We start from the raw sequence: 24,717 nt of genomic DNA on the forward strand, positions 1-24,717 counted from the left end.
GTGGCATAATAAAAGTCCCTCTGCTTGCGAGCCGTGTGTTGCTCAACAATTGCTCCAGCGGCCTCGCTCAGCTCCTTCAACATTCGGTCCTGCTCTGCTTCATACTACACTAACGTTAATAATCACGTCCATGAACATGATTTCTGCCCGAGTCCTATCCCGATTCTTTTCCACTGGCTGTGAGGTGAAGACCACATGTCCCAAGATTCTGAGCTCAAACTTTGCGTCATCAAACTACGCCTTTGTTTTGAATAGGCGCCCTCTTGCGGACGGAAAAATGACATGTTCTGCTTGCTTACTATTTCCAGTTCACTTCATAAGAATGAATTAAAACCATTAATATTTGTAATAATACAAATTTAATTACAATAAAATACAAATAACTTTGATATTTGAACTTTTTTTTAACTTTTTAAATGGCCACTTTTATTGTTTAGATGTTATTCTCAAAATAGCATGTACAATTACACACCGATTTACACACAACTGAAGCAGTGTTATTTTACTGCAATATTGGGTATTTATACATTATATAGTATTATAGTATTTAATTATTTTGAATTATCTTTTATTTTTATATTTTCAATTTTCATTTTATTTTTAATAACATTTATTTATTAATTTAATAAATGCTTTTAAGTGATTTTTATACATTTCTTTAACTTCTAGTAATTTTAGTTCTTCAATTCTAGCTGCAAAGACAACATTGAATATAAATAGGCACTTTCCAACCATTGCTTGTCGACTCACTTTTCTCCTGTTTAATTCTCTTGCTCTCCATCTGCCCGACGTTCAGTCTCTGCTCTGTGTACTCCTGACGAATGTCGTCTCTTGCTGCGAGAATCTTCAAGGGGTTCCTGGATGCCTGGACGTTACGAGAGGGACGAACAGCCCGCTTGTGCTGCACCATCGCCGATGTCAACCTGGAAACCAAAGAGAGGGCAAAGTCAGGCAACCAAGTCTGTCAATGTCAAATATTTCAATGCCTACAAGCTTCTTTTAAAAAGCAACAGAAAAGATAAAATATGCTATGTAAAAAAAAATTTAAATACATAAAAAGCAAAATAAAGTATAAATTAAATTATATTTTGTGTATATATACATATATATATATATATATATATATATATATATATATATATATATATATATATATATATATATATATATATATATATATATATATACACATACATACATACATATATATATATATATATATATATATATATATATATATATATATATATATATATATTAGGGCTGTAACGATATGCAATATGAAATCGAAATCGCAATACGCAGGTCCACGAACCTGTATCGCGATGTGAGAAGGCAGAATCGCGACACACCCCTTCCAACTCCCAGAATTATCCTTCCTGTCCAGATCCAACTTTTAAGTCAGCAGTATGGCAACATTTCAGCTACCCGGTGGAGAACAAGGATGGCAATCGTGTAGTTGACAAGACCCACACAATTTGCCGTAAGTGTTTCAAGAAGCTTCCCCAACCGGCTGGCAACATGGTGTGAGTGTGGCGTTTCTGTTGCCTGTCATCCGCGGGGTGGCTGCGTGGCGTTTTCTCTTTCTTTGCACACCAGAAGCGTGTCTGACGCGGCGCTTCTGTTGGTATTGATGTACAGGAGGCCCTATACTTCATGTTAAATATATATTGCCTATTGGTACCGCAAAGAAAATGTCTGCAGTAGCCTATTGACCATACAGATATATGGTATTGACTGCAAAATAGGCTACAGAATACTGTACAGAATAAAACTGTTTTGTCCCCCCCATATCGAGGTTTGTATCGTACCGTGGGTCAAAAATCGTGATACGAACCGAATCGTGGGTTTGGTGTATCGTTACAGCCCTAATATATATATATATATATATATATATATATATATATATATATATATATATGTATACATATATGTATATAAATGTACATGCATGCAGGTATAGCCCATTAAAGAAGGCCACAGAAATTACATTGGCGTTTGTTTTCCAAAGATGGCATCAAAGTCCTCTTCCAGATGCATTCTGCTGCTCATGCTGCGGGGAATATCTGCCATGTGGCGGTAAAATTTTGAGAAGACCTCATCATCCAATCGCATCACTTCCTTCACTGCCTTTTCTGTCACCGTCAGCGTTGTCTCCTGCAAACCTGATACTGAGAGGGAGGAAGGAAGGGAGGGAGAAAATGACAGAGAGAAAAAGATGACTTCAATAAAAGTTACATTATTAGGACACTACAGGAATTGAAATAACATTTATTACATTTTGAATTTTTCCATTGACACAATATGACACAATAATAATTTCTACTCTGACCTCTATAATGGACTCATAACATCCTCCTGCAAAAAGGACAAGAAAGAGAGCAGATCTTGCATCAGTCAAACTGACCTTTACTGTTCAAACGCCCCAGAAACGTTTCCAGCTTTTCCAGCTTCTTATCAGACTCCATTTCTGCTCTGGCCTCAATTTCTGCAGCACATCAGGATTTATGCCCCAGTTATTATAGCGCAACAACATTTCCAAACTTTGTGACTTTCTAAAGAGAAACATATTCTTCCATTTCATGTAGCGAGCGTTTGTCTAACGTACCTTCCTGTGGTTTAGAGATCGCTGGCACACTGCTCTTCAGTTTAGCAGAGACAGGAGATAGAATCGGGCTGATCACTGCAGAGGAAGCAGCCAGACCTAACACACAAACACACACACACACACACACACACACAAACAATTTATCATATCGGTTTAGTTTCAATTTAATTTTAGTTATGCCATATCTGTATGCGTGTGTGTGCGTGCGTGGGTGTATTTGTGTGTGTGTGTGTACCTCAATTTACAGTTTTAATAAACATCCCTCTGGAATATTATCATTTTGCAAATTACCAGCATTATGGAACCAAATATTTTGCAAATGGCTATGATTGTCCTTTCTTCTCATGTAATAAAGTAAAAATATATTTTTAAATAAATAGCTTTCATATTTTAAGTAGCCAGGTAATAAATGTATTTTTTAATCACTGTGGTTTTAAAACGTTTAAAATGTTCTATTACCTTTTTAGTAATTCGTTAATTTATTGTTCTACATTTGTTTTTAGTTGGTTTTAGGCCACAAAGTTGTAAATTTAATAATATTTAAAGAATTGAATAATAAAATAATATAGTATTTCATAACCTATGTGCAATTGCACATTCAAACCTTTTTTCACCATCCTGGCAGCCACTGTGTACTGGGTCGAGTCATTGGCCACGCCCTTCCCTGTGCTCTGCCACGCCTCCTCTCGGGTCGAGATCATCTGTTTCCTCTCTTCAATGGACATCTGCCCCTCCCCCTCTTCAAGTTTCTGATTACATAAGACCAAACAGATATGATGGCTATAGATCATCGTGATAAATTTACAGCAAGGAAAGACCAGCAACTTGAGCCAAATTACAATAATCATTCCAGCATTCACCAGGTCATCAGCAAGCAAACTGTCCAACGTACTTAAAACATGTTTGAATATGACTATCCTGTTTGCTTTACGTGTATCATTTAAATTTGTCAGTCAATAGCAAAAGCCAAAAATGCAGTAATCCTTACCAAAGTGATGGGGAGGGGAGGGGAGGGGAGAATTATGAACTAGACTGACTTCAGCAAGAAAAAGCAACTCGTATCTCCGCTGACAGAACTCATGATCTAAAGCACTCAATATTCTAGACTAACACACTCACACACACACACACCTGGTGGCAGAAGGATGAACGGATATGCAAACTTCAAAAATCAAAGCTTGTGTAGAGTTATATTAGAAATGAAATGGTTCCAAAATGCACAAGCTCTCTCTTACCTGGCCTTGATGTTCTACAGATTGGCATTTTGGGGTAGATGGGAGAGGAGGAGGAGAGTAGGTGGAGGAAAAGACAGGCTCCTACAGACAGAGGAGAAGGACGAAACGGGAAGTAGATCGAAAACAAGAGTGAATGAAAGAGAAAGAGACAATGATTACAGGGCGAAAACAGTGATGGAAGAAGAAAAGAACTCAGATGGGGGAGAATGAATGAGGGGGTCAAGAGATGCAACAGCTCTCAGTCTGGACCAGTGATTCTCAACTGGCTTAGCACCAGAACACAGATACTGCATTAGACATTAAGTAGAAGCTAACATTGTTCAATAACCAACATCAACTAAAATCACAATTTGAAATCTAACAAGATTAATATAAACCACATAGGTCCAACATACACAAAATGATTACCATAATAAGGTACACAAACCATTTTGGTTTCTATATATAATAAAGTTTTAATGTTCTTAGTCAGCTACTTTTTATCATTCCCATTTTGCATTCTTCCTTCTGTCCGTATTGCTGTCAGAACGGACCTGCCATCCCTTTTTGACTCGTAACCCATTAGTTGAGAAGCACAGATCTAGTCCATCTAGAACAGCAAGGCGTTTCATCCTAGATTTTAACTTGGACAGACATCTTTTGTGGTGTAAGACAAACAAGAGAAGCAAAAGGTCTAAAATTGCAGTATAATGAGGAGTCATTTAAGGTTAGGTGAAATTACAGCATGTTCCTAACATTTCAACAGCACTAATGCTTTACAGAGAAGCAAATATTAACGTACTATTGCCACCAGAAAACAAACTGAAAGGTCACACTTTACAATAAAGTCTCATTTGTTAATATGAGTTAATGCATTACCTAACATGAACTATCAATAAACAGTATATCACTAATATTGTTAATGCTAATATGTTAGTTTACAGTGAAGTAGCATATTAACAGAGGTTAACTATGTTACCTAATGTTAACTAATGTAGTTTACTAGTTTTAAAAAATGAAACTTTACTGTATAAGTGTTCCAAACTAAACTGGCAAAATAAGGTTAATTTAGAAGATAAAGCAAGCAGCGTGTCAGTCCTTAAGAAACAGCCAATCAAATTGGAGTTTGCACTAGCAGGTCAGCCAATCATCTTGCAGCTAAAGCCAAAACTGTCTAGGACTGCCATTGATGCTGGTGCTTACCCAGAGCTGCTCAGATGATGTGAATTCAGTGATAACAGTCTCGTCCTAAACACACAGAAGATGCATTTGTGTGTGTGTGTGTGAGGGAAAAAGCGAACTAGAAAATAGTTTATTTTAACCTTTATACTTGCTGAGCTGAGAGAATCACAATAACTCAGGAACGCACAAGTTACATATAAAACCCAGTGAACACCATGCTGTGAAATGACTCAGACTATATAAAGTAGAGGTTTCAGGTCTAGACAGTCAATTCACAGCTTTGCCTGCGACAGTAAATGAATGTGTTACTATTCACAAATTAGGATAACACATCTGATTCACAGTTTGAATTAGGAATAGTTCACCAAACATATAATTATTTACTCAGTCATATTTCTTTTGTTCTGTGGAACAGAAAGGGTACATTTTTAAAGAATATCCTAGCATTTTGATAAAAAACACCATAAAAGTATTCCATGTCCATATGGCACCATAAATGGGATAGTTCACCCAAAAATGAAAATTATCCCATGATTTCATTCTAGGTGTATATGACTTTCTTCTTTCAGACAAATACAATCAGTTATATATATAAAACATCTTGGCTAATCCAAGTTTTCTAATGGCAGTTAGTGCTCCACATGGCTCTGGGTGGTCAATAAAGGCTTTCTGAAGCAAAGAGATGTTTTTGTGAAAGAAAAATATCCATATTTAACACATTACAAAGTAAAATATCTAGCTTCTACCAGACTGTCTTCTGTATTCAATGTACAAAAAAACATAACTGGAGCAACGTATGACTTACTGTAAGAGGCGTTACAGTCTGGCGGAAGCTAAATATTTTACCTTATAAAGTTTTAGGTATGGCTCTTTCCTTACAAAAACCCATTGGTTCGCTTCAGAAGGCCTTTACTGTGGATTACTTTAATAATGGATGGATGCACTTTTTTGGGCTCCCATTCACCACCGTTATAAAGCTCAGATTAGCCAGGATATTTTTAATATAACTCTATCCGTCTATTATGTATTCGTTTGAAAGAATAAATTCATATACACCTAGGATGGCTTGAGGGTGACTAAATCATGGGCTAATTTTCTTTTTTGGGTGAACTATCCCTTTTAACGGTGTTGCATTATGCCAATGAACTTTGTTCTCACATCTTTTGAAAATAAATGTTATTTTCCCATGTCAATTATATAGCAGAATGAGCAGAACAAATCATTTCTGACACTGTGCTTTTTTTGTAATTTGACCAGTCCCAATCCAATGCTATCACATGTGTGACATATTTGAGTAATAATACTTCACTACTATATTTAAAATGTCCATGTAGTGTTTGGAATATACGTTAGGAAGACAAACCATGTGCAAATCCATCAGTCAATGCCTTTGCTGAGTATTTTCTCCTTAAAACTGCAATGAACCAAAGACGATCTCAAAAACGCGGCTTGAAATCGCCCCTTGATCTCTACCGTCAAAAACAAATTACTGACCCCGTCATCCTGCTTTTCCACAGTGAGCACAAGAACAACTTTAAAGGGGGGGTGAAACACTCAGTTTCAGTCAGTGTCATGTCAATCTTGAGTACCTATAGAGTAGCATTACATCCTGCATATCTCCGAAAAGTCTTTATTTTTTTTATAATTATATAAGAAAGATGCGCTGTTCCGAGTCTTTCCGAAAAAAGCCGAGCGGGTGGGGGCGTGTCGTGTGAGTGGAGCTAAATAATGACGTGTGCAGCAGCGCGCTGCAGTGAGGAAAGTGAGTCGCTCTGTGAGCAAAGTGATTCGCTCTGTGAGCAAAGTGATTCGCTCTGTGAGCAAAGTGATTCGCTCAGTGAGGAAAGTGATTCGCCCGCCGCGTGAGGAAAGTGAGTCGCTCGGTGAGGAAAGTGATTCGCCCGCCGCGTGAGGAAAGTGATTCGCTCAGTGAGGAAAGCGATTCGCCTGCCGCCTGAGGAAAGTGAGTCGCTCTGTGAGGAAAGTGATTCGCCCGTCGCGTGAGGAAAGTGCTAATACAGATCGACCGCCGGCCTATCAGTGGGTAAGTCAGTAGCTACTGGTTATATCACCTGTTTAGCATCCTACAAGCCAGCGCTTTGATGGGCGTAGGCTGTTGCTTTCGCTCTCTCCCTCGCTCTCTCTCACGCGCTTCCGGTAGAATTGTCCGTAAGGCCCATACAAGGAAATTCCGCCCCCACTAACGTCAATGGGAACGCATGATCTCAAAAAACTTGCCGAAACTTATGACTAACCGGAAGTAGTATTTTTGACAAAGAAATACTCCCATCAAACGTCCACCTTAACTTTTGAAACTTTGTCTATGTTTAGTATGGGATTCCAAGTCTTTAACAGTGTAAAAAGATCAGTATGCATGAAACAGCATTTCACCCCCCCTTTAATAAGGGACAGGTGAATATAGCATGAATAATGTATTATTGATGTTATGATGAACTATATGCCTTTCTCCACTAAAGTTATAAATGTTTAAAGCGTTTCTAAGGAGGCTGATTTTTAGAAGCTCTCTGACTCTGAGATGGCCAATGTGTGGAACATAAGATAATTTACTTTAAAATAATTACAATAATATATACATTTTTACATCATTGACAGCACCTAGAGATGTTGGAACCATTTGAAAAGTGAGTAGATGATGGGGACCACTAAGACTATTGTAATCCTGTCATTTTTATTTTTTTAAACAGCTGTGATGTGTTTGCATATTTGATTTTGACAGGCATATTCTTACCTTTTTCTTAAAGCTTTGCTCCTCCACTATTTGACTACTCTTGTCGCTTACAGACACCACTTCCTGTACAGCTTCCTGTTTCTTGTTGATCCTGTTTTTCCAATCTTCCTCTCCACTTTTCTTCAACATGGCTAACCTGATAAAGAAAAGTGTTAAAGCTTTACTCCATCTTGAACATTGTAGATGCAAAGCTCATGCAGATCTACTGTATAAAATGCAAGAAATTACAAATGAAAAAGAAATTGAAGGGATGCTGTTAGTTGTACATAATTCATTCAGAAATCACACCAAATAAAAAATTATTCACAATTCAGCTCTCTCATACTACTTTGTCATGGTTGGTTCTCTCTATCTCTCTGTCTACACTCATTTCATCCTGCCCTGTGGGGAAGGCTGGAGTACTAAAATAGTGCTGTCCGCGTTACCAGCGCTCGCAGAGAGAAGAGATGACCCAATTTCATTTATAAGACAAGACAGAAGGAGAACAGCTCCAGTCACCCTGCAAAATCTCCAGCCATGTGCCACTGTCGCTTACACCACAATATGCCATGAGTATGCTTCATAACATGCTATTATGCTACCTTTCATTATCAAATCCTGACACTGATGCACAAAAATCTTGCTTTCTAGCTTAAAAGAATACACGCACAAAATTGATAATACATTTTTTTTTCAGATTTCTGAATGATCATGAGAAACTGAAGACTGGCGTAATGATGGTGAAAATTCAGATTTCCCATCACACAAATAAATTATGATTAATATAAAAAATAGAAAACTGTTTTTTTAAATTGTAAAAAAACAACAACTCCTATATAGAGGATGGACTGCATTTATATATAGCGCTTTTATCCAAAGCGCTTTACATTTTGCCTCACATTCACCCATTCATACACCGACGGCGATGTCAGCCATGTAAGGCGCCATCCAGCTCGTCGGGAGCAGCTGGGGTTAGGTGTCTTGTTCATGGACACTTCGACACTTGGTCAGGTGGAACCAGGGATTGAACCACCAACCTTCTGGTTTGTAGACAACCTATATTAACCACTGAGCCACTGCCGCCCTAGAGGATATGCATTGATGTCACTTTCCCGAAGGAACATGGCCCCACAGCCGGACTGAGTGGCAAAAGAGCCTGCAGTATGACTGATTTAATAGGTGAAACTGTGAAAGCATGAGAGAAACAAACGATTATCAGTTTAAACGAATAATTGGACTTGATATTGTTCCTTACAACTTCCCAAAGAGCCAGTGATCCATGGATATTGACATGCAGCCAGGAGTCGTGTTACCTGACATTTATATGTGCCTGATTTCAACACCAGAGAAATACAAATTTGCCTGTGAACAAATATAGGCAGGTCTTAATCTGGGAAATTGTATAGTTTTGTCAATGTTTATTTAAATACATCGAATTACGCAGAATATAAAATGGTAATTATTCAGTTGAGTTGTCAATACAAATTAATAACAATCCAATATATAGGGTATGATTTTACCCCAAAATTCAACATATCGTCAAAATGCTAACTGCAAATCCCCTTTCGCTGCCTGAACTCCAGCTGTTTCTGTGAATTGCAGCGATCCATTTGCTTATCTTTTCTGTAGATTTTGACATTCTGTAAAAAAATACAATAGGTTTCTTGTCAAATCTATTTGTAAAGTCAGTCGCAAAGCTCTTTACCGTTTTAGATGCGTTTTGCGTGATTTTTGTAGTATTTACACTTTTATGAATATACACTCAGTGGGCAGAACCGCAGTCACTCCGGCATACAGTGATGTCACGTGCATACCCCCTATTGATAGGCTCCTTGATGGCCACAAATTATATGCAATAGCCCGTAAATTTGAGCACGAGAGAAAGAAAGTCTGTTTCCACCTGGTATTAAGATGCATTTTTGGTGAACCAATTAAAAGAGGTCCGACCATTACCGTTACACCTGGTATTATCAAATCACCTAATTATAGTGCTTTTTACAAGTCCAATTGTTTCAAAGCAGCTTCACAATGTTAAGAGGAAGATAATGCAACACAATTTGATTTGTCTGTACAGCTGCTCAGGTGAAAACGGTGATGTTATCCAGCTAATTTCAATGATCATATGGAGTCAATGTGGGCATATCAGTAATTTTGTTGAAATTTAGGTGTCCCTAACTGAGCAAGCCAAAAGCCAAAAGGCAACAGTGGCAAGGAACCAAAACTCCTTCAGAGCCAGAATGGAGAAAACAACCTCAGTCCTCCTATCGCCCGTTCTCCTATTATCATGCGTTTCAAATCTCTTTTTTCATCCCACTCAACTACATGACTTTCGGCACACAAATACTAATGAATAAACAAACCTGTGTTAGGCAGCATATGCGAATGAATATAATAGTATAATACAATTGTGTATTTTCTGGGTTCTCCCAGAAATAGGTTTTTACAGGGTGGGATGCTCACAGCTGACGTACAAGTGAAGTAACCAAAACCCACCTCTCTTTGATTGACATAGATGTCATGGCCTCTGGATCTTCGTGGATCTCTGGCTGTTGGTCTTTGGAGACGATGGGTCCAGATGGGCCGTATTTTCCCAGGATCTCTTCTTGGGGTTGTGTTTGAGGTGGTATGAAGCACTGGGGTTTTGGCTGGGTTTGAGGGGCTATCTTGGGTTGAGAGGGAATGTAGGCATGTGACTGAGGTGGAAGGAAGGATTGAGGTTTCGGCTGCGTCTGCGGCGGTACTCTGGTTTGTGTCTGCCGCTGAGGTTCAGAGTAAACCTGAGTTTGCCATGGAGGAGCCTGAGAGTCAACGTGGGTGTGAGGTTGAAAGTCAGAAACGAGGTGTGTTTGTAGTTTGGCCTGTGTCTGTGGCGGTGTCAGCGGGCTGTAGGGTTGCGTTTGAGGTCGGGTGTGTGTCGGTGTGTAGGCTTGAGGGTGCTGCGCCGGTTTTGGTTGAGGTTGCAGAGGAGTGTACGACTGGGTTTGCTGGAGGTAAGCGAGCGAGTTTGAGGTGTGTGAAGAACTTCTGGAGGAGACCGCAGCAGTGCTCACCACCCTCACGGGAACGCTGGGATCCGGGACATCTGGAGAAACACATTGAGTGTAGCATGAGAGCAAATACACATACAAAGTGTGTGCATAAATAAAGTACAATTAGGTCATTTTAGGAATATTATTATTATTTTTATATAATTATTATATTTTGTCAAAATAGTTTGCTGATTTGATAATCTAATAAGAGCCATTATTTAAATAAGAGAACTCTGATAATGGGAACTCAAAAGAAAAAAACCTTTTGGTTGTGGTTTTTAATGGGGATTCATGATATTGACCCTGGAACCAGAGGCATATGAAATAATCAAAATATACTTGGTGAGCTGGTGAAGCACTTTGGACTTTTAGATATTTTGTACTTTAATGTAGAATAATACAGAATCGTATTTGAGTTATCAGTGAAAATGTATTTGAAATAAAAATAAATAAAGTAAAAGGTTTTCTTTTTTATGCAGAGGGAGATGAACTGGGCATAACACACTTTTATGAGATTGACCCCATAACCAGAAGTGTTATATCAGTACAAATCAAGCAGCTGATCAAGCAGCTAACACTAATATAATATTCAAATATTTACATCCATCCATTAAAGAATACACACACATGTGTGTCATAGCTTTTCAGTGCACCAGAAAAAAATCACTCATAAAACCTAGAAACTGCATTACACATCAGCTAACACACACACACACACACACACACACACACACACACACACACACACACACACACACACACACACTTATCATAGGGCGCAATCAATACCTGACACACATGACCAGACATCAGCATACAGCACCAGTACCACACAGACACATAAAAACCTCTGCCTCCTTTATTAAAACCCACTGTCGCATTCTGCCGTCATGGCTGTCCTTTAACATGTAGCAGACATGAACCTGATAACCTACTGTGTTTTTTTTTCTGTGGGGTGACAACATGTCTGTATCAGTGTGTGCATGTGTGCTGAGCGCACTTCCATCCGTCTTTCCGCTCCAGTCTTTCATTCATCTCCCTCTTTACTACAAAATTCACACATACACGCCTCTTGCTTCATGGATAGTATCAGCTTTAGCGGGGAGCGCAAACAAAAGCCACGGAGGAGAGAATCCCTCCACTTTGCCTTCTGCCCGATTCATTTCGGCATCATTAGTTTTGCACGGCTCAGACAAAGAGAGCCACACACTTGATGTATGATAAATTATGCTAATCACATTCGACTCGAGCAGCATGTAGGCTGGGAGCCCGGTTAACCGAGTTAACCCAATCAGATGCCGGCTGCATCATGCAGACGTACAGCATGCATGCATGCGTGTGTGTGTGTGTGTGTGTGTGTGTGTGTGTGTGTGTGTGTGTGTGTGTGTGTGTGTGTGAGAGAGATTGCAATGGCAGAAACAATAGATGCAGCTGAGAGGTTTGCACCCTTTTTAAAAGAATTCTGTCTAACCTTACCTGAGATGACAGCTCTGGGGCCGCTTCCTCTTGCCGTCTGATGAGCGTCTGGTGAAATGTAACCTCCCTGCGAGACGGGTGTGCTTTCTTTCTCTCGCGGGTTGCTCAGCTCTGCATCTCCCCTGCCGTGAGGGGGTGTGTGTCTGAGTGCATGTGTGTGCGGAGGGGAAGTCGCACTGGGGAGCTCTGTCTCTCTCTCCTCTCTCCCTAAATACCCAAGTCTTCCCCTCCGCCCACTTTCACCCTGCCTCTGGCCGTTGGCTGAAGTCAGCGCGGCCCCACCCTTACCGTTCGCTGATTGGCCGGGCTGTTCTGCGGGAGGTGGAGACTGAACATCAGGTGTGGGATTTTCCCCGCTCTCTGTAAGACTGAAGTATCGAACTCCTCTCTCATAGGCTGGAAGCTGAGTCTGATTGGGTGAGGGCTGCGTGGAGGGCGGAGCCGCGGACATCCCCGTGCGAACATCTGCGGTCATTAATGGGGAAGCGCTTGTCACCATGGCAACAGAGGCCTGGGCGGTGACCGCGGTAACAGAACGGACCAATGATGCAGAGAGAGGCTCCAACTTCACGCTTCCATTTTGCAGCTGGAGAGAAAGAAAGAACAGTTGTGTTTTCAGATGTCTTTTTAGGTGCCGTTCACATTTACAGAACCCAGAGAGGTCAGAGGTCATATGCAGGACACACAGGCAGCTTGCAGAGATTGGATGCGTTTTGCATACCAAAAAACCTAATCAGTTAACTTCTCAGACATGCAACAAACCAGATTTTTTGATTACGTCACTAACATCATCAAGGTCTGGGTGTTTCACGATTATAATTCCACTTTCTTTACAAACAACAGAATTTCTCTCATAGCAATCACAGACTCACTTATTTAAAGGTGCTGTATGTACGAATAACAGCTAGTGGTTGAAATGGGTACTGCAAATGGGTACTCAAAATATTGTTTGCCCTGCCCCCTCCTCCTCAACTCGACGTTCACACGGGTTTCCAGTTTGATGACACGTAACAGGAATAAGAACAATTGACAATGGAAGGCAAGGATACTCGCACACTGTAAGATGATTTGCTTTATCTGCGTTTTAATGCGCTTCAGTTCATATAGATTTTCAGATGGATGTGAGGCTTTTTGATCGGGTAGAAGCTGCGATATTCTCAGACCCAGTTAGTTTGCTGGCTTCAATGGCTACTATATGCTGCGTTTTCCACCAATTTACAACCTGTGGTGTCAAAAAACTATTGGGTGAACTGGCAGCGTGTTTCGCTCACACAAAAACAGACATTCTGACAGAACACGCGTCAAAGTAGAATATCTGGCGTAGTGTTGTTTTTCAGAGAAACTAGTATGAACTCAGCATGTTTCCTAAATGTCTGCAATCATATTGTGGTATTTTTATGCTTTAGTACAGTCAAAAACTTACATACAGCACCTTTAAAAGGAATAGTTCACCTAAAAAAAAGAAACCTACAAAAAAGCACCATAAAAGTTGCCCATTGTGACTTGTTAATTGTTTATACTTAAGTGTGAACTGAATGTAATGTTTTCGGACACGTTATTTGCATTTACATGAAAATGTATTATAGTTAATATTTACACTAAGCTCAATTAGTTGAATTTTATTTAATTAGCTTTTTTGACCTGCCTAAAAGTACATATTTATGTGTAATTTCATTTTTGCTTCTATTCTCCTTGAAATAAAGTTACTGTGCTGCTGAATGTACTGACAGGCATTTCTGGTAAACTAAAATATGCTTTAAATATAATTTCTATTAAAACTTATATATTATGCATTTAATAAAAATATTTGTAAATACACATTTGTAATGATGAAGTTGCAATTTAGTACATTAAGATACATTAACTGTAATATATAATTCCACAGTACAGTTCAAATAATAATCAAGTACGTGTACATGTGCTTTGGTATGTTCGTCAACACACCGTAATGTGAATTTATTTAATGCATGACAAAGATTATTAAAACAATCATTTAAAATGCACTTTAAAAGAAAAATATGTTATGATATTACTATAAAGTGCTTAAAAAACTAACTGTACTTAATTGCACCTAAGTGTGTTAAAGTACTTTAGTGCTGGGAAGATTAATCTGTATTTAAACTGTAGTAGAAATGTGAAATTATTTTAAAATTAAAATTCTATACAAATAAAATGCATAAATCTCTCGTCTCAGGGGGATATGAGGAGGGCACACACGATCAATTGAATATACTCCAGGGTGTCTACTGATACAAAGCCATATGCTAATCGCTGAAGTAACCCTTTAAAAACAGCCATGAAAGTTATGTACACATAAGTGGCCTCTTATCTCATTAATAGTATATTATTTCCAAGTAGGTTTTTAAAAATATATACTTTTAGGATTTGAAGTACACTAAAAGCGCATACAATTAAGATTAGGCTGCGTGAACCATGGTCATTTGCAAGCATTAACAACTTAAGCTGTTGACGTTTTGAAGCTTTGTCAGTTACAGTTAGAACTAGCATTCAGAGAAACAGATAAAGTAGTGCATAATATATAGCATGTATTTAAATAATTATCAATAGAAAGAGAGATGTGTGTGTATGAATTGCCCGTGTCTGTGCAGCGTCTTTCTCCATTAACAATAAAGCTGTGAGTTTATTGCTTCAAAACGTGTTATGACCACGTTAAATTGTGATGACCCCCCCTACCAGCCATGTTTTTAAAAACATGAGGTTGAGTAAATGACAGAATGCAGTGAAACGCAGTTACTAAATTAAGAAATTAAACCAAAATCTAAATCAAAGCAGTTATAATGCAACTCAACAACAACAAATATCCAGTTTGAAAATGCAATGTTGTCGAGGCCTCAGCAATTAACCAATCAGCAGCTGCTGCAAGGCAAAGCTCTCACTGCTCAGCCAATCAAGTGTCTCAGTCCAGTGTCTCTTACTTGCTCGGTCTGAGGGGGACCAACAGAATCATTAGTCACAGCGCGTTGATCTGTGAGACTGGACGGGTCTACTTCTTTTGTAAATTCCTGTGAAAGGCACATTGTCTCTTCACTTTCAAAAGACTACTGACTGAAGTCAACTACAACTGCTATATGAATCAGAACGAAAGACAAATTGAGTGTTTTTCTGTTTAAAATCCCTCTTTAATCATCTCGCTAGGCCAGTACCAGCACCGACCTGAAATCATTTACAAATACACAGAAGCACACAGAGACTGTGAAATAACGAATGGTCTTATAACTGACAAATGAGAATGCATAATCTCTGTAAACTTGATGCAAATAGCATAAAATGATAGACTTCCCCTTTAAATTGCTCAAAACAAAATTATCCATTTACTGGTGGTTTCCACAAAAAGAGGTAAAAAGAAAGAGGCCTCACCTGATCAACTTCACCCTGGGTAATAGGTTGAGTCTGAAAGCGGGCGTTGGCCCTACGCTGGCGTGTGTCAGAGCGGGGTCCGTTTTCTGATTGGCCAGAGGGTTGAGACAAGCGATTGAATAATGCCATCTTCTCAGCCAGGCTTAGTGCTGATAAGTCGGGTTCCTCAGGCCCAAAGCCCACTTTTCCCTCAACCGCCTCCTTTGAAACATCATCTTTCTCCTGCTCATGGTGGGCTGATCCGTGTGCTGATGATGCCTGCAAACTGGGAGGAGAATTACAGGTTGTTTATGCTATAATAAAACACTGTACACAGAGACCAGTCCAGCTGCTAACAAAACAGCACAACTTAACTTAAACAGTTTTAACCCTGGACGACAAAACCAGTCATAAGCCGAACAGGTATATTTGTGGCAATAGCAACAACACGATGTATGGGTCAAAATTGTAAATTTTTCTTTTATGCCAAAAATCATCAAATAAGAGCATGTTCAATTATTATAGTTTGTAAATTTCCTACTTCCTGTAAATATATATATATATATATATATATATATAAATATTAGTAGTAGTAGCATTGCTAACTTTAAAGGTGATTTTTTCAATACTTTTCTCAATAATCTCAATTTCAAAACATTTACCTTTATGACTGCTTTTGTGGTTCAGGGTTACAGTTATATTAAGTACCCCAGTAACTCCTAGTTTGTGCCTTTATGTTAAACAGAGCAATATGATACATTTTATTCAGTCAGCGGAGAGAAAAACAAACTGGGGGGGAAAACTAGGAGGAGAAGTAAGTGAAGAAATGTGTCCTTATTCTGTTACACCTAATAAAAAGTAACGAAAAACACTACATATAGAAAGCAATGTTAGACACTTCCATTAATATAAAAAAAGATATACTGTGTATGTATGTACGTATGTATGTATACACACACACACACACACACACACACACACACACACACACACACACACACACACACACAATTGTATTATTTATTATATACAAATTTTATATTTATATTTTTTTTTTTACAGACAGTGGCAAGAACTTAGTAAACAGGTGTAAGTTTCACCTTATTATAACACACAAATGGAGCTCAAATCACTGCCTAGCCAAATGTTTAGTCTATACACAAAAAACAAAACAAAAGAATGAATCAAATGCATTCGTGTTGTGTTATTTTACTTAATTTGAGGGAACATTTTTTGTTTGTTTGTTTTTTGCTCTAGTTTAGGTGAATCTCTCCCCCATGTCACTTTCAGAAAAGTTTTAACAGACAGGTGACACCTCTGACATTTGGGTGTGCATGAAGAACGCAATGTGTTTTGCTGCTTACCATGTGACTATTTACAGCTAATCTGGGTGACCACGCGCTGATGTAGACACCCAAAACATCTGCACATGCTCACACACACATTAATATACTCTTACTTTTTAGTACACACAGACACATGCTCACATTTCAAAATTGAGGAACTGCATCACCCTATAATTGCATGCCAGCCATTCTGTTTTCACACTCCCAACAACAATTTACACCAGCGTGCTGTGGATGTAAAATCCACCAGCAGATGGCACACTGCCACATAAACATTCTACTGAGACATTTTTAAGAAATGAATAATCCAATGCACCAGAATGAATGAACCAGTTAATTAGACTCTTTCTCTCAAATATGGCATGAATCCTATATTAATATGCAATCATGTGGTCAAAGAACACACGTCTCTATAAAAAGACCAAGCCAAGCAATAAGCAAATTAGGAAACAGCATGCAGTTCAAGACAACAAGTCCTAAAGTATCGTGTATACACAGAAAAATATACAAAATAAAACAAAGCATTCAAATGATACCTGAAGCTAGTCATGGAAGTGCTGACTACGGCAGGACTGGGGATTCTGGGAGCAGTGGTTTGAACAGTGATGACTTGGGAAGGGGGAGCAGGGTAACTTTAGAGGAGGACAAAACAAAAGGAATGGTACAGTGAAGTGAACAAGAATTACTGCAAAAGTAAGGGTGAAGAACAAATCATAGAATGATCAGGGTCAAAATGAAAATGTCCAAAAGAAATTAGTCATTTATAGCATTAAGTGATGGGTATATCTTTTAATGGAGCAGTTAACCCACAATGAAAAAATCAGTCATTATTTACCCACCCTAATGTTGTACACCTGTGGCCTTTAGCATGAAGCAGGTTTCAGTAGTTATCCAGGTAAGTTTGAGATTAGTTTGAGCTGTTTTTTCATTCTCAAGACGGTGGATGGGCATTTAGTGGGTTTCTTTTCCACGGTAACTTGCGCTTCATGGCTAACCTGCTCCAGATTTTATGCAGGGTCAGAAACCACAGACTAAAACTGAACCAATCTGCTGTGAGCAAAGTGACAAGCTGATACAATAAAGCTATTCACCCTGTATATCGCTCTCCAAATGATAGCATTTTAGAGTGAAAGGCGGCAAAATTGCCAATCTTTTGCTGCTAATTATTTATAATAATAATGATAATTATGCATAATTCATATAATATATTCAAATTATTATTATTTTAATTTACAATTAATATTACATTTGCTTTCAAACCTCTCTCTCTAAACAGATAGAGTGTTTGTGTATTTATGTGTGTTTTGACCTGTGTGTGAAAATGTGTGATCGACTTGTATTGACATTGTATCTCTCTCGCGAGAAGTGAATCAAACGGACTCTTTCAATGTCATTGGCTGTTTGCTGCACATGCACACACTTTAGCTTTAAAAATTCAGCAAACTCCGAATTAAGCCTGAATTGACAAAGAGCATTTCTAAAGAGCATTGTGAGCCAGTTAAACCTGATCTAAACCAGGTTGGATTCATATGGATCTGTAAACTAGCTTCATGCAACAGGCCTCTGTACGCTGTCATTTTTTCCCCCACAAACACAAAAAGTGAAATTTCAAGCTGCTACAAATATTCACCATTTCTAATGACCAAAAACTTGAAAAAGTATTTTGTCATTAGTTGTTGATATTACTTGCTTCCACAAAATTATCTTTGGGTTTCGCCGAAAAAACAACAGCAGTCTGGCTTAGAATATCATGAAGGTGAGTAAACACTTTATAACTTCTGGCAAAACTACAGTCAAACCTAAATGTATTCAGACACCTTCAACATTTTCTCACATTATCAAAGTTTATTTGCTATAGTTTAGAAAATGGTAATGAAATATGACAAAAATTAAAACAAATTCATCATGACAATGTCGGATAACTTTGATAGAAAGATATGTCATGGATTACAATCAACCAATCAGCTGTTAAATTTAAGTACACAATTAGATAATACCAATTTAGGTCAACCAATGACCAAGTAATGCATCATTTAGTTTTTTTTAATTTTGGGGTAGAATATGTCAGTTTGCTTTGTTTTGCTATCATAACTTACACAGATGGACTATAGTGCCCTGTACCCACTAGTAAAAATAATAATATCTGGTGTCTGAATAATTATTAGTTTGACTGGTTCTTTAAACTAGCAGGTAAGATTTAATGATTTGAAAACCAGATCCTTTACATCACAAAAAGCAGGAAATAACTTACGTAGCAGCAATGACAACTTCCTCTGACGTGATCGGCTGTGTCCGTGAGCGATCCTGCACTCGCCTGAGTCTCCGCTCAACGGCAGCGTTGCGTGACCGAGGTTTGGGTACACCTCCCTCGGAAGTCTTCTCCAGCTCCTGCCAGACGAGATCAGGAGAGGTCACAAGCATACAAAGTTAATGTTAACTACATTAACTAACTAAATATATATTATTAATGTTTGTGTAGGTATTAGTTTCATGTGGCATTTCATATTCAACAAGTAGTGTATGCTACAGAGAGTTGATACCCTGAAGAGAGACCTCTTGGCTGCCACGCTCATTTTAGCTCGTTCATCCATTTTTTCCTCATCCACTAGACAAAAGAGAGGGTTCAACCAAAGTTACTCCATATTAATTGCTTTATAGAACTGTTGTGTAAAAGCATGACTATGGTCAAATCACAGCTGTTGCTATTTAATACAACATTTTGCTATTTGTTTTTGCTATTGCTTCAATTTTGACTCACATTCTGTATTTTGAATCTCTGGACTAAGACGGGACCTGAAGATAAAAGTACAAAAAAGAACAAAAAGAACTGACCCTGATGATTCAGTTGGTGTGGTATGGCTATATACTGTGGCCACAAACAAATGAACATTACAGATACTGGCAGTTTTAGTGCAACATACAACTTCCTGTTTCACTGTACCTATCAGACTCCATCCTTTCGGCTGATGTAATTGGCTGGGTTCTAAACCTTTCAGATGATTTCCTGTCATCACTAGGGGAAATATAACGTCTAGGCCGACGTGCTCCTCTCTCCCGGTCACCGCTGACGACTGGATCAGTCTCCATGGGAACTTGGTCACCTTTAGACTCCCTTTAAACAGGAAAGAATGTCTTAATAAAAACTTTCAGAATTAGTTAGGTACAGAGTGTCTAAAGCTAAACTTGCAGGATAGAAACCCCCAAGACGTTTTTTGTGTGAGTACAAGAAAACTCTCATGCACAATTTAGGGGCTCTGTGTTTAAGACCACATTTTCTCTGAAATACAAATAGTATGCTGTAACAAAGTTATTCTAGAGTCACACATCCAGAACCCACATATTTCAGTCTACTTAAACTGAGCACACCAATCAATCAATAAATCAACAAATCACACAATCAATTTTATTTAGTAAGTATCATGCATTTGATGAATACACAAGGATTTGCACAAGATCCAGGCAAGGTTAAGATCCAACAGTTTGTAACCTTAAAAAATCTCATTCCGCTGCCAATATAGTTAGAGGAGATGCCAAACCAGATTTAGGTTGAGAGATTTAAATGCAAAGTCATCATTGAAGCCATTAGTTGACGCCAACATTCCTCCATTCAGACTTAGTTGATTGAATTTGTTATTGCTGAAACTTTACCACGCAATCAATTTCTGAATGAACCGCAGCATTCAGTAAAGGCATTGCATATAATTAAATAAAATCAGAAGTTTACATCCAAAAGTAAGGGTTGTGACTTGAAGGTTAGTGGGTTTAATAATCTTTGACAAAATCTTGATTCAGCATGCCAGTCCACATACATCTCAGGTCTGCGTCCAGAAGCATTCTCCAAGTAGGAATGTCTCAGCTTTGCCACAGAAACTCTCGTGTCCAATGTGCCCGTTTCACCATTGGCCACGACACCCGACTCCTTAGTATGAAGCCCAGCACCCATCACTATGGCAGACTCTCGACTGGCGGCACGCTCAAGAGTTCGCAATGCAGCAGACCGCTGAGTTACTCCAATATCTGACATGGAGCGGATTCGTACCTTTGGCCTGAGGTCACCCGCATCCTGACTCACGCGATGTTGCGCTTGTGGAAGGGAGGAACCTTTCTGCAAGTAGCCTCCAACTTCCCCCACCTTATTGTGTGAAAACTGCTGTTCATTGGTTAGCTGTACCTGTGTAGGAGTGGTGTCCATATCTTCAGGAAGTTGTGGGTTACATCTCTGTTTTGCTTTCTCATGTCCTTCAAACTGATCATCTGGTTGGCCCATTCGATGCACCCCTTGTGTTTCCCATTTATCCAACTGGCCAACTTTACATACCCTACGTCCCTCCCAATCATCTTCTGATTGGTTTATCCTTCTTCGTCTGATACGCCCTTCCTCGTTCTCCGATAGACTGATCTGTCGTCTTCTACCATGTCCTTCTGTCACTTCTCTTTGCAGGAACCTTTGGCGTTCTTGCTCCTCTACCTCCTGACTGTTTTTCTTATCACCCTGTACCACCTTGTTTCTTTGATCAACTTCCCATTCTCTTTCTTTGAATTTGTCAACCTTCCTGAGACCTCCTTGTTCCATCCCCTCTAACTGGTTAGTGCTCCAATAACCTTGGCCCTCCTCCTTTTTAATACCACACCTTTGCTTGTTTTCTTCTCTTTGGCCAATCTTCCTTACACTACGTCCCACATCTTCACCTGTCCAACTGTTCTTTGTGCCATTATCTACCTCTCTTTCCTCAGATTGTCTGTTCCTTCGGTCAACATGCCCTTCTCTGTCATTTAGTAGACTCATTTCACCTGTCTTTGTGCCCCCTTCCATCTGAGTCATTCCTCTTCCATCAGGCCCTTCTCTCCCTTCCAAATGGTGCAACTTTCTTCCACCTCTCTTCTCTGTCTCCTCTGACTGGCTAATCCTTCTGATTCTCTGACTTTCCAAACCTTCATCAGTTTGTCCACGCATGGGATCATCCACACTTTTTTGTCTGCGGCGAATCTCTGAGGGTAGCACAGCCTTCCTGCTCCTAAGTAGCCCTTCCGAAGGTGGAGCCACCCTGGATGCTGATCGACCCTCTCTGTGAACAGGCTGAATATGATCAGCACTGGGATGCTGTCTAGTCTCTTCACCCTCTTTTCCAGTAGATGTTGAACCAGGTGAGGCCAAGCATCCTTTGTGATCCAGCATTTCAGACATGCCAAGTGGAGGTCCAGGCACAGGATGAACTACATGAGGATTTGAAGGTGGGGATAGATGGCTAGATGCATGGGAAGGAACAGAGTGGACAATATGTCCATAGGCTGGAGGTAATGCCTGGGCTGGACCATACTGCAAAGGTTGGCTGTGACCATACTGCCTATGTGACGGACGTAAATGCGAGGCGTATTCATATTCGTGTAGAGGCTTCTGAGTAGTTTCAGGCGCTTGAGCTGGTTGGCGAGTGTCCCGATCCAAAGGCACTGGTTGAAGGATAGCCCGATACTTCTGTACAGGTGGTGGGGCATCTCTGCGTCCAGCTAATGGCTGCTGGAGGTCTTTGTATGCTGGGCGTGGTTGTGTCATTTGTGACGGTTGGTGAGCATCTTGACTATCTCGCCTAGGTAGGGATTGCCTGATTTGCCCGAGTCCAGGCTGATGACCCATGGTGCTAGGGTGTACACCAGGAATCTGTTCATATTTGGGGGGCTCTGCACTTTGGGCACGCTGATGATTTCCCATTTCACTTGAAGGTATGTGCTGAAAGGCAGGTGAACTCATACTGTGGGTGTGCTGGAATCGTGGCCGCTCTGCACTATGTGCCCTTTGTTGACGTGTCTCCATTTGAGGACTCAGTTGTTGGATTGGGGGTTCAGTGCTCCGTGTCCGTGGCTGGTTCGCAGATTGAGGTCGTGGAGACAAATATGGAGGGGCAACTGTTGGATGACGTCTGGTAGAGGATGCATCTGTCCCTGAATCAGAACCCCTTACCGAGATATCTTCCCTTGTCTGTCTCTCTCTTACTCGTATTCTTCGTGAAGGGAGGAAAGAGAGAAATTAACATTCATCTATGACCATGACTTCAAGGATTCATTCATAACGTTCAAAACATCCCCAACTATCATTTTGAGTAGGGATGCATGATATTGGATTTTTGCAATTATCCGATAAGCCAGTACTGTTAAACTCATTTAGATGGAGAGTCAATGCCAATATGTTTCCTTTTGTTTGGAAATACCGTGTGGTGATTATAAACAAAGTATTTTCAATAGAGTTAGTTTTGAGCAAGAACTTACTTGTTAGAAGTAAAACATTATTAGTTTTATATAAACTTATAATTATAAGTTGTATAATTATATTTATAAATATAATTGTATTTTATTATATATATATATATATATATATATATATATATATATATATATATATATATATATATATATATATATATATATATATATATATATATATATATATATATATAATAAAAACACACATTTTCACATTAATGACTAAAACTGTATATACAAAATCATTTAATTTACTGGTGTCATAATTTATATTCATCATCAGGCTAGCTTCTGACCTTTAAATTAAATCAGAGTTTTTATCTACGGCATCAATTGCAGCTTTATTTATTCAGAAACACAAGCAATGTTATTTGTATATTTCACTTTTCAATTTATTAGTCTAATATTAAGACCCGAGGGAGGTTGTTGCTGCAGATGCGCGTGTAGTGTTAGTGATTGCACACCAGATGCATCATTCTGTACACGCATTCTCAAATTCTGTGCGGCGATATATACAGTGACAGTGATCTAAATCACCATTCAGGCAAAAGTTTGCTTAACACAATGACCACACAGCAGATGTGATCATATTGCTAGCTAGAATTCCTTGACCACAAGTGAGTTACTGCAGATACATATTCAGGTGTCTTATTAATCGGCAAGGCATATCAGCATAATTTTTCATATCAGGCTGATGTTTAGGTTTAAAGCCTTTATTTGCAGATAATATCGTGCATTCCCATTTTTATAAGAAAGTGTCATCAAGATCAAGCATAAGGACCACCTTGTCATCTTAAAATAGTTTGTTTTAATTAATCCTATGCTAGCTTTTCCCTGAAATCAATATGTTGAACACATTGAAAAACAAACAAACCAACAAATTCTCTTTTCAGATTAAAATCCAGTCGTTACAACCCATCTGATAGACTATAGTATGACATCATTAACAAGCAATTAGTGCTCTAATTTATAGTTACTTGTAACCATTTATTGATAAATTCTCAACCAGCAGTGACTCACTGACACACAAATAAGCTTCACCTGTTATAACTTTATGAAGAGAAAAATTTTAAGGGACTGAAGCCAAGGTTCACTGTTAGGAGCTGGTCATATTTTGATGAGGAACAAAAGTCAGTAGTAAAAAAACGCAGTGGATGCAGGGAGAGATTAAAAATGGAAAGGTTTGCTATCATCTATGGGGACTGTATATGAAAGGGTCAAGGGGATGAAAACTAAGGAGTGTAAATGTGTACTTGTGTGCATAGACTTTACAGGCTATAAGGACAGTTGTTGGAAAATGGAGTTAGCGGGTCAACTGAGGGAATTTAATGGGTTACACTCCCACTCTGATACCTGGATGGCCAGTTGATTTGTGAGTAAGTTTCACTGTCCATGTCACTCCTGAGGGACCACTCACTCTGAGAAAGAGCTGCCAAGCTAAAGAACACAGAGGCCCAGACCCCAGTTATCTCAACACCATGACATTCACCACTATAACAAAACAAAACAGTGGCTTCACCAC

At 39.1% G+C, this 24,717-nt stretch overlaps 1 protein-coding gene across 4 annotated transcripts in view; it reads right to left on the reverse strand.

The window, feature by feature from the left end:
• svilb (supervillin b) overlaps positions 1-24,717 on the reverse strand; it is a 52,026-nt gene that overhangs the window by 14,910 nt on the left and 12,399 nt on the right. The window contains exons 7-25 of one of the 4 annotated variants that reach the window (XM_067452715.1): positions 24,549-24,632; positions 20,750-22,936; positions 19,882-20,052; positions 19,699-19,733; positions 19,481-19,545; positions 19,192-19,328; positions 17,477-17,572; positions 15,616-15,880; positions 15,174-15,260; positions 12,238-12,823; positions 10,226-10,814; positions 7,754-7,889; positions 5,026-5,070; positions 3,844-3,924; positions 3,213-3,357; positions 2,609-2,704; positions 2,408-2,488; positions 1,991-2,171; positions 751-923 (exon numbers count right to left, since the gene is read on the reverse strand). In XM_067452715.1, the coding sequence (XP_067308816.1) occupies positions 751-923; positions 1,991-2,171; positions 2,408-2,488; positions 2,609-2,704; positions 3,213-3,357; positions 3,844-3,924; positions 5,026-5,070; positions 7,754-7,889; positions 10,226-10,814; positions 12,238-12,823; positions 15,174-15,260; positions 15,616-15,880; positions 17,477-17,572; positions 19,192-19,328; positions 19,481-19,545; positions 19,699-19,733; positions 19,882-20,052; positions 20,750-22,936; positions 24,549-24,632 (5,240 nt within the window). The remainder of the gene's footprint in view (positions 1-750; positions 924-1,990; positions 2,172-2,407; positions 2,489-2,608; positions 2,705-3,212; positions 3,358-3,843; positions 3,925-5,025; positions 5,071-7,753; positions 7,890-10,225; positions 10,815-12,237; positions 12,824-15,173; positions 15,261-15,615; positions 15,881-17,476; positions 17,573-19,191; positions 19,329-19,480; positions 19,546-19,698; positions 19,734-19,881; positions 20,053-20,749; positions 22,937-24,548; positions 24,633-24,717) is intronic. The other 3 variants (XM_067452716.1, XM_067452717.1, XM_067452718.1) reach the window with 3 other exon arrangements.

The sequence above is a fragment of the Pseudorasbora parva genome, chromosome 9, assembly GCF_024679245.1.
Source record: "Pseudorasbora parva isolate DD20220531a chromosome 9, ASM2467924v1, whole genome shotgun sequence".
In the NCBI taxonomy this organism is placed as follows: Eukaryota; Metazoa; Chordata; class Actinopteri; order Cypriniformes; family Gobionidae; genus Pseudorasbora; species Pseudorasbora parva.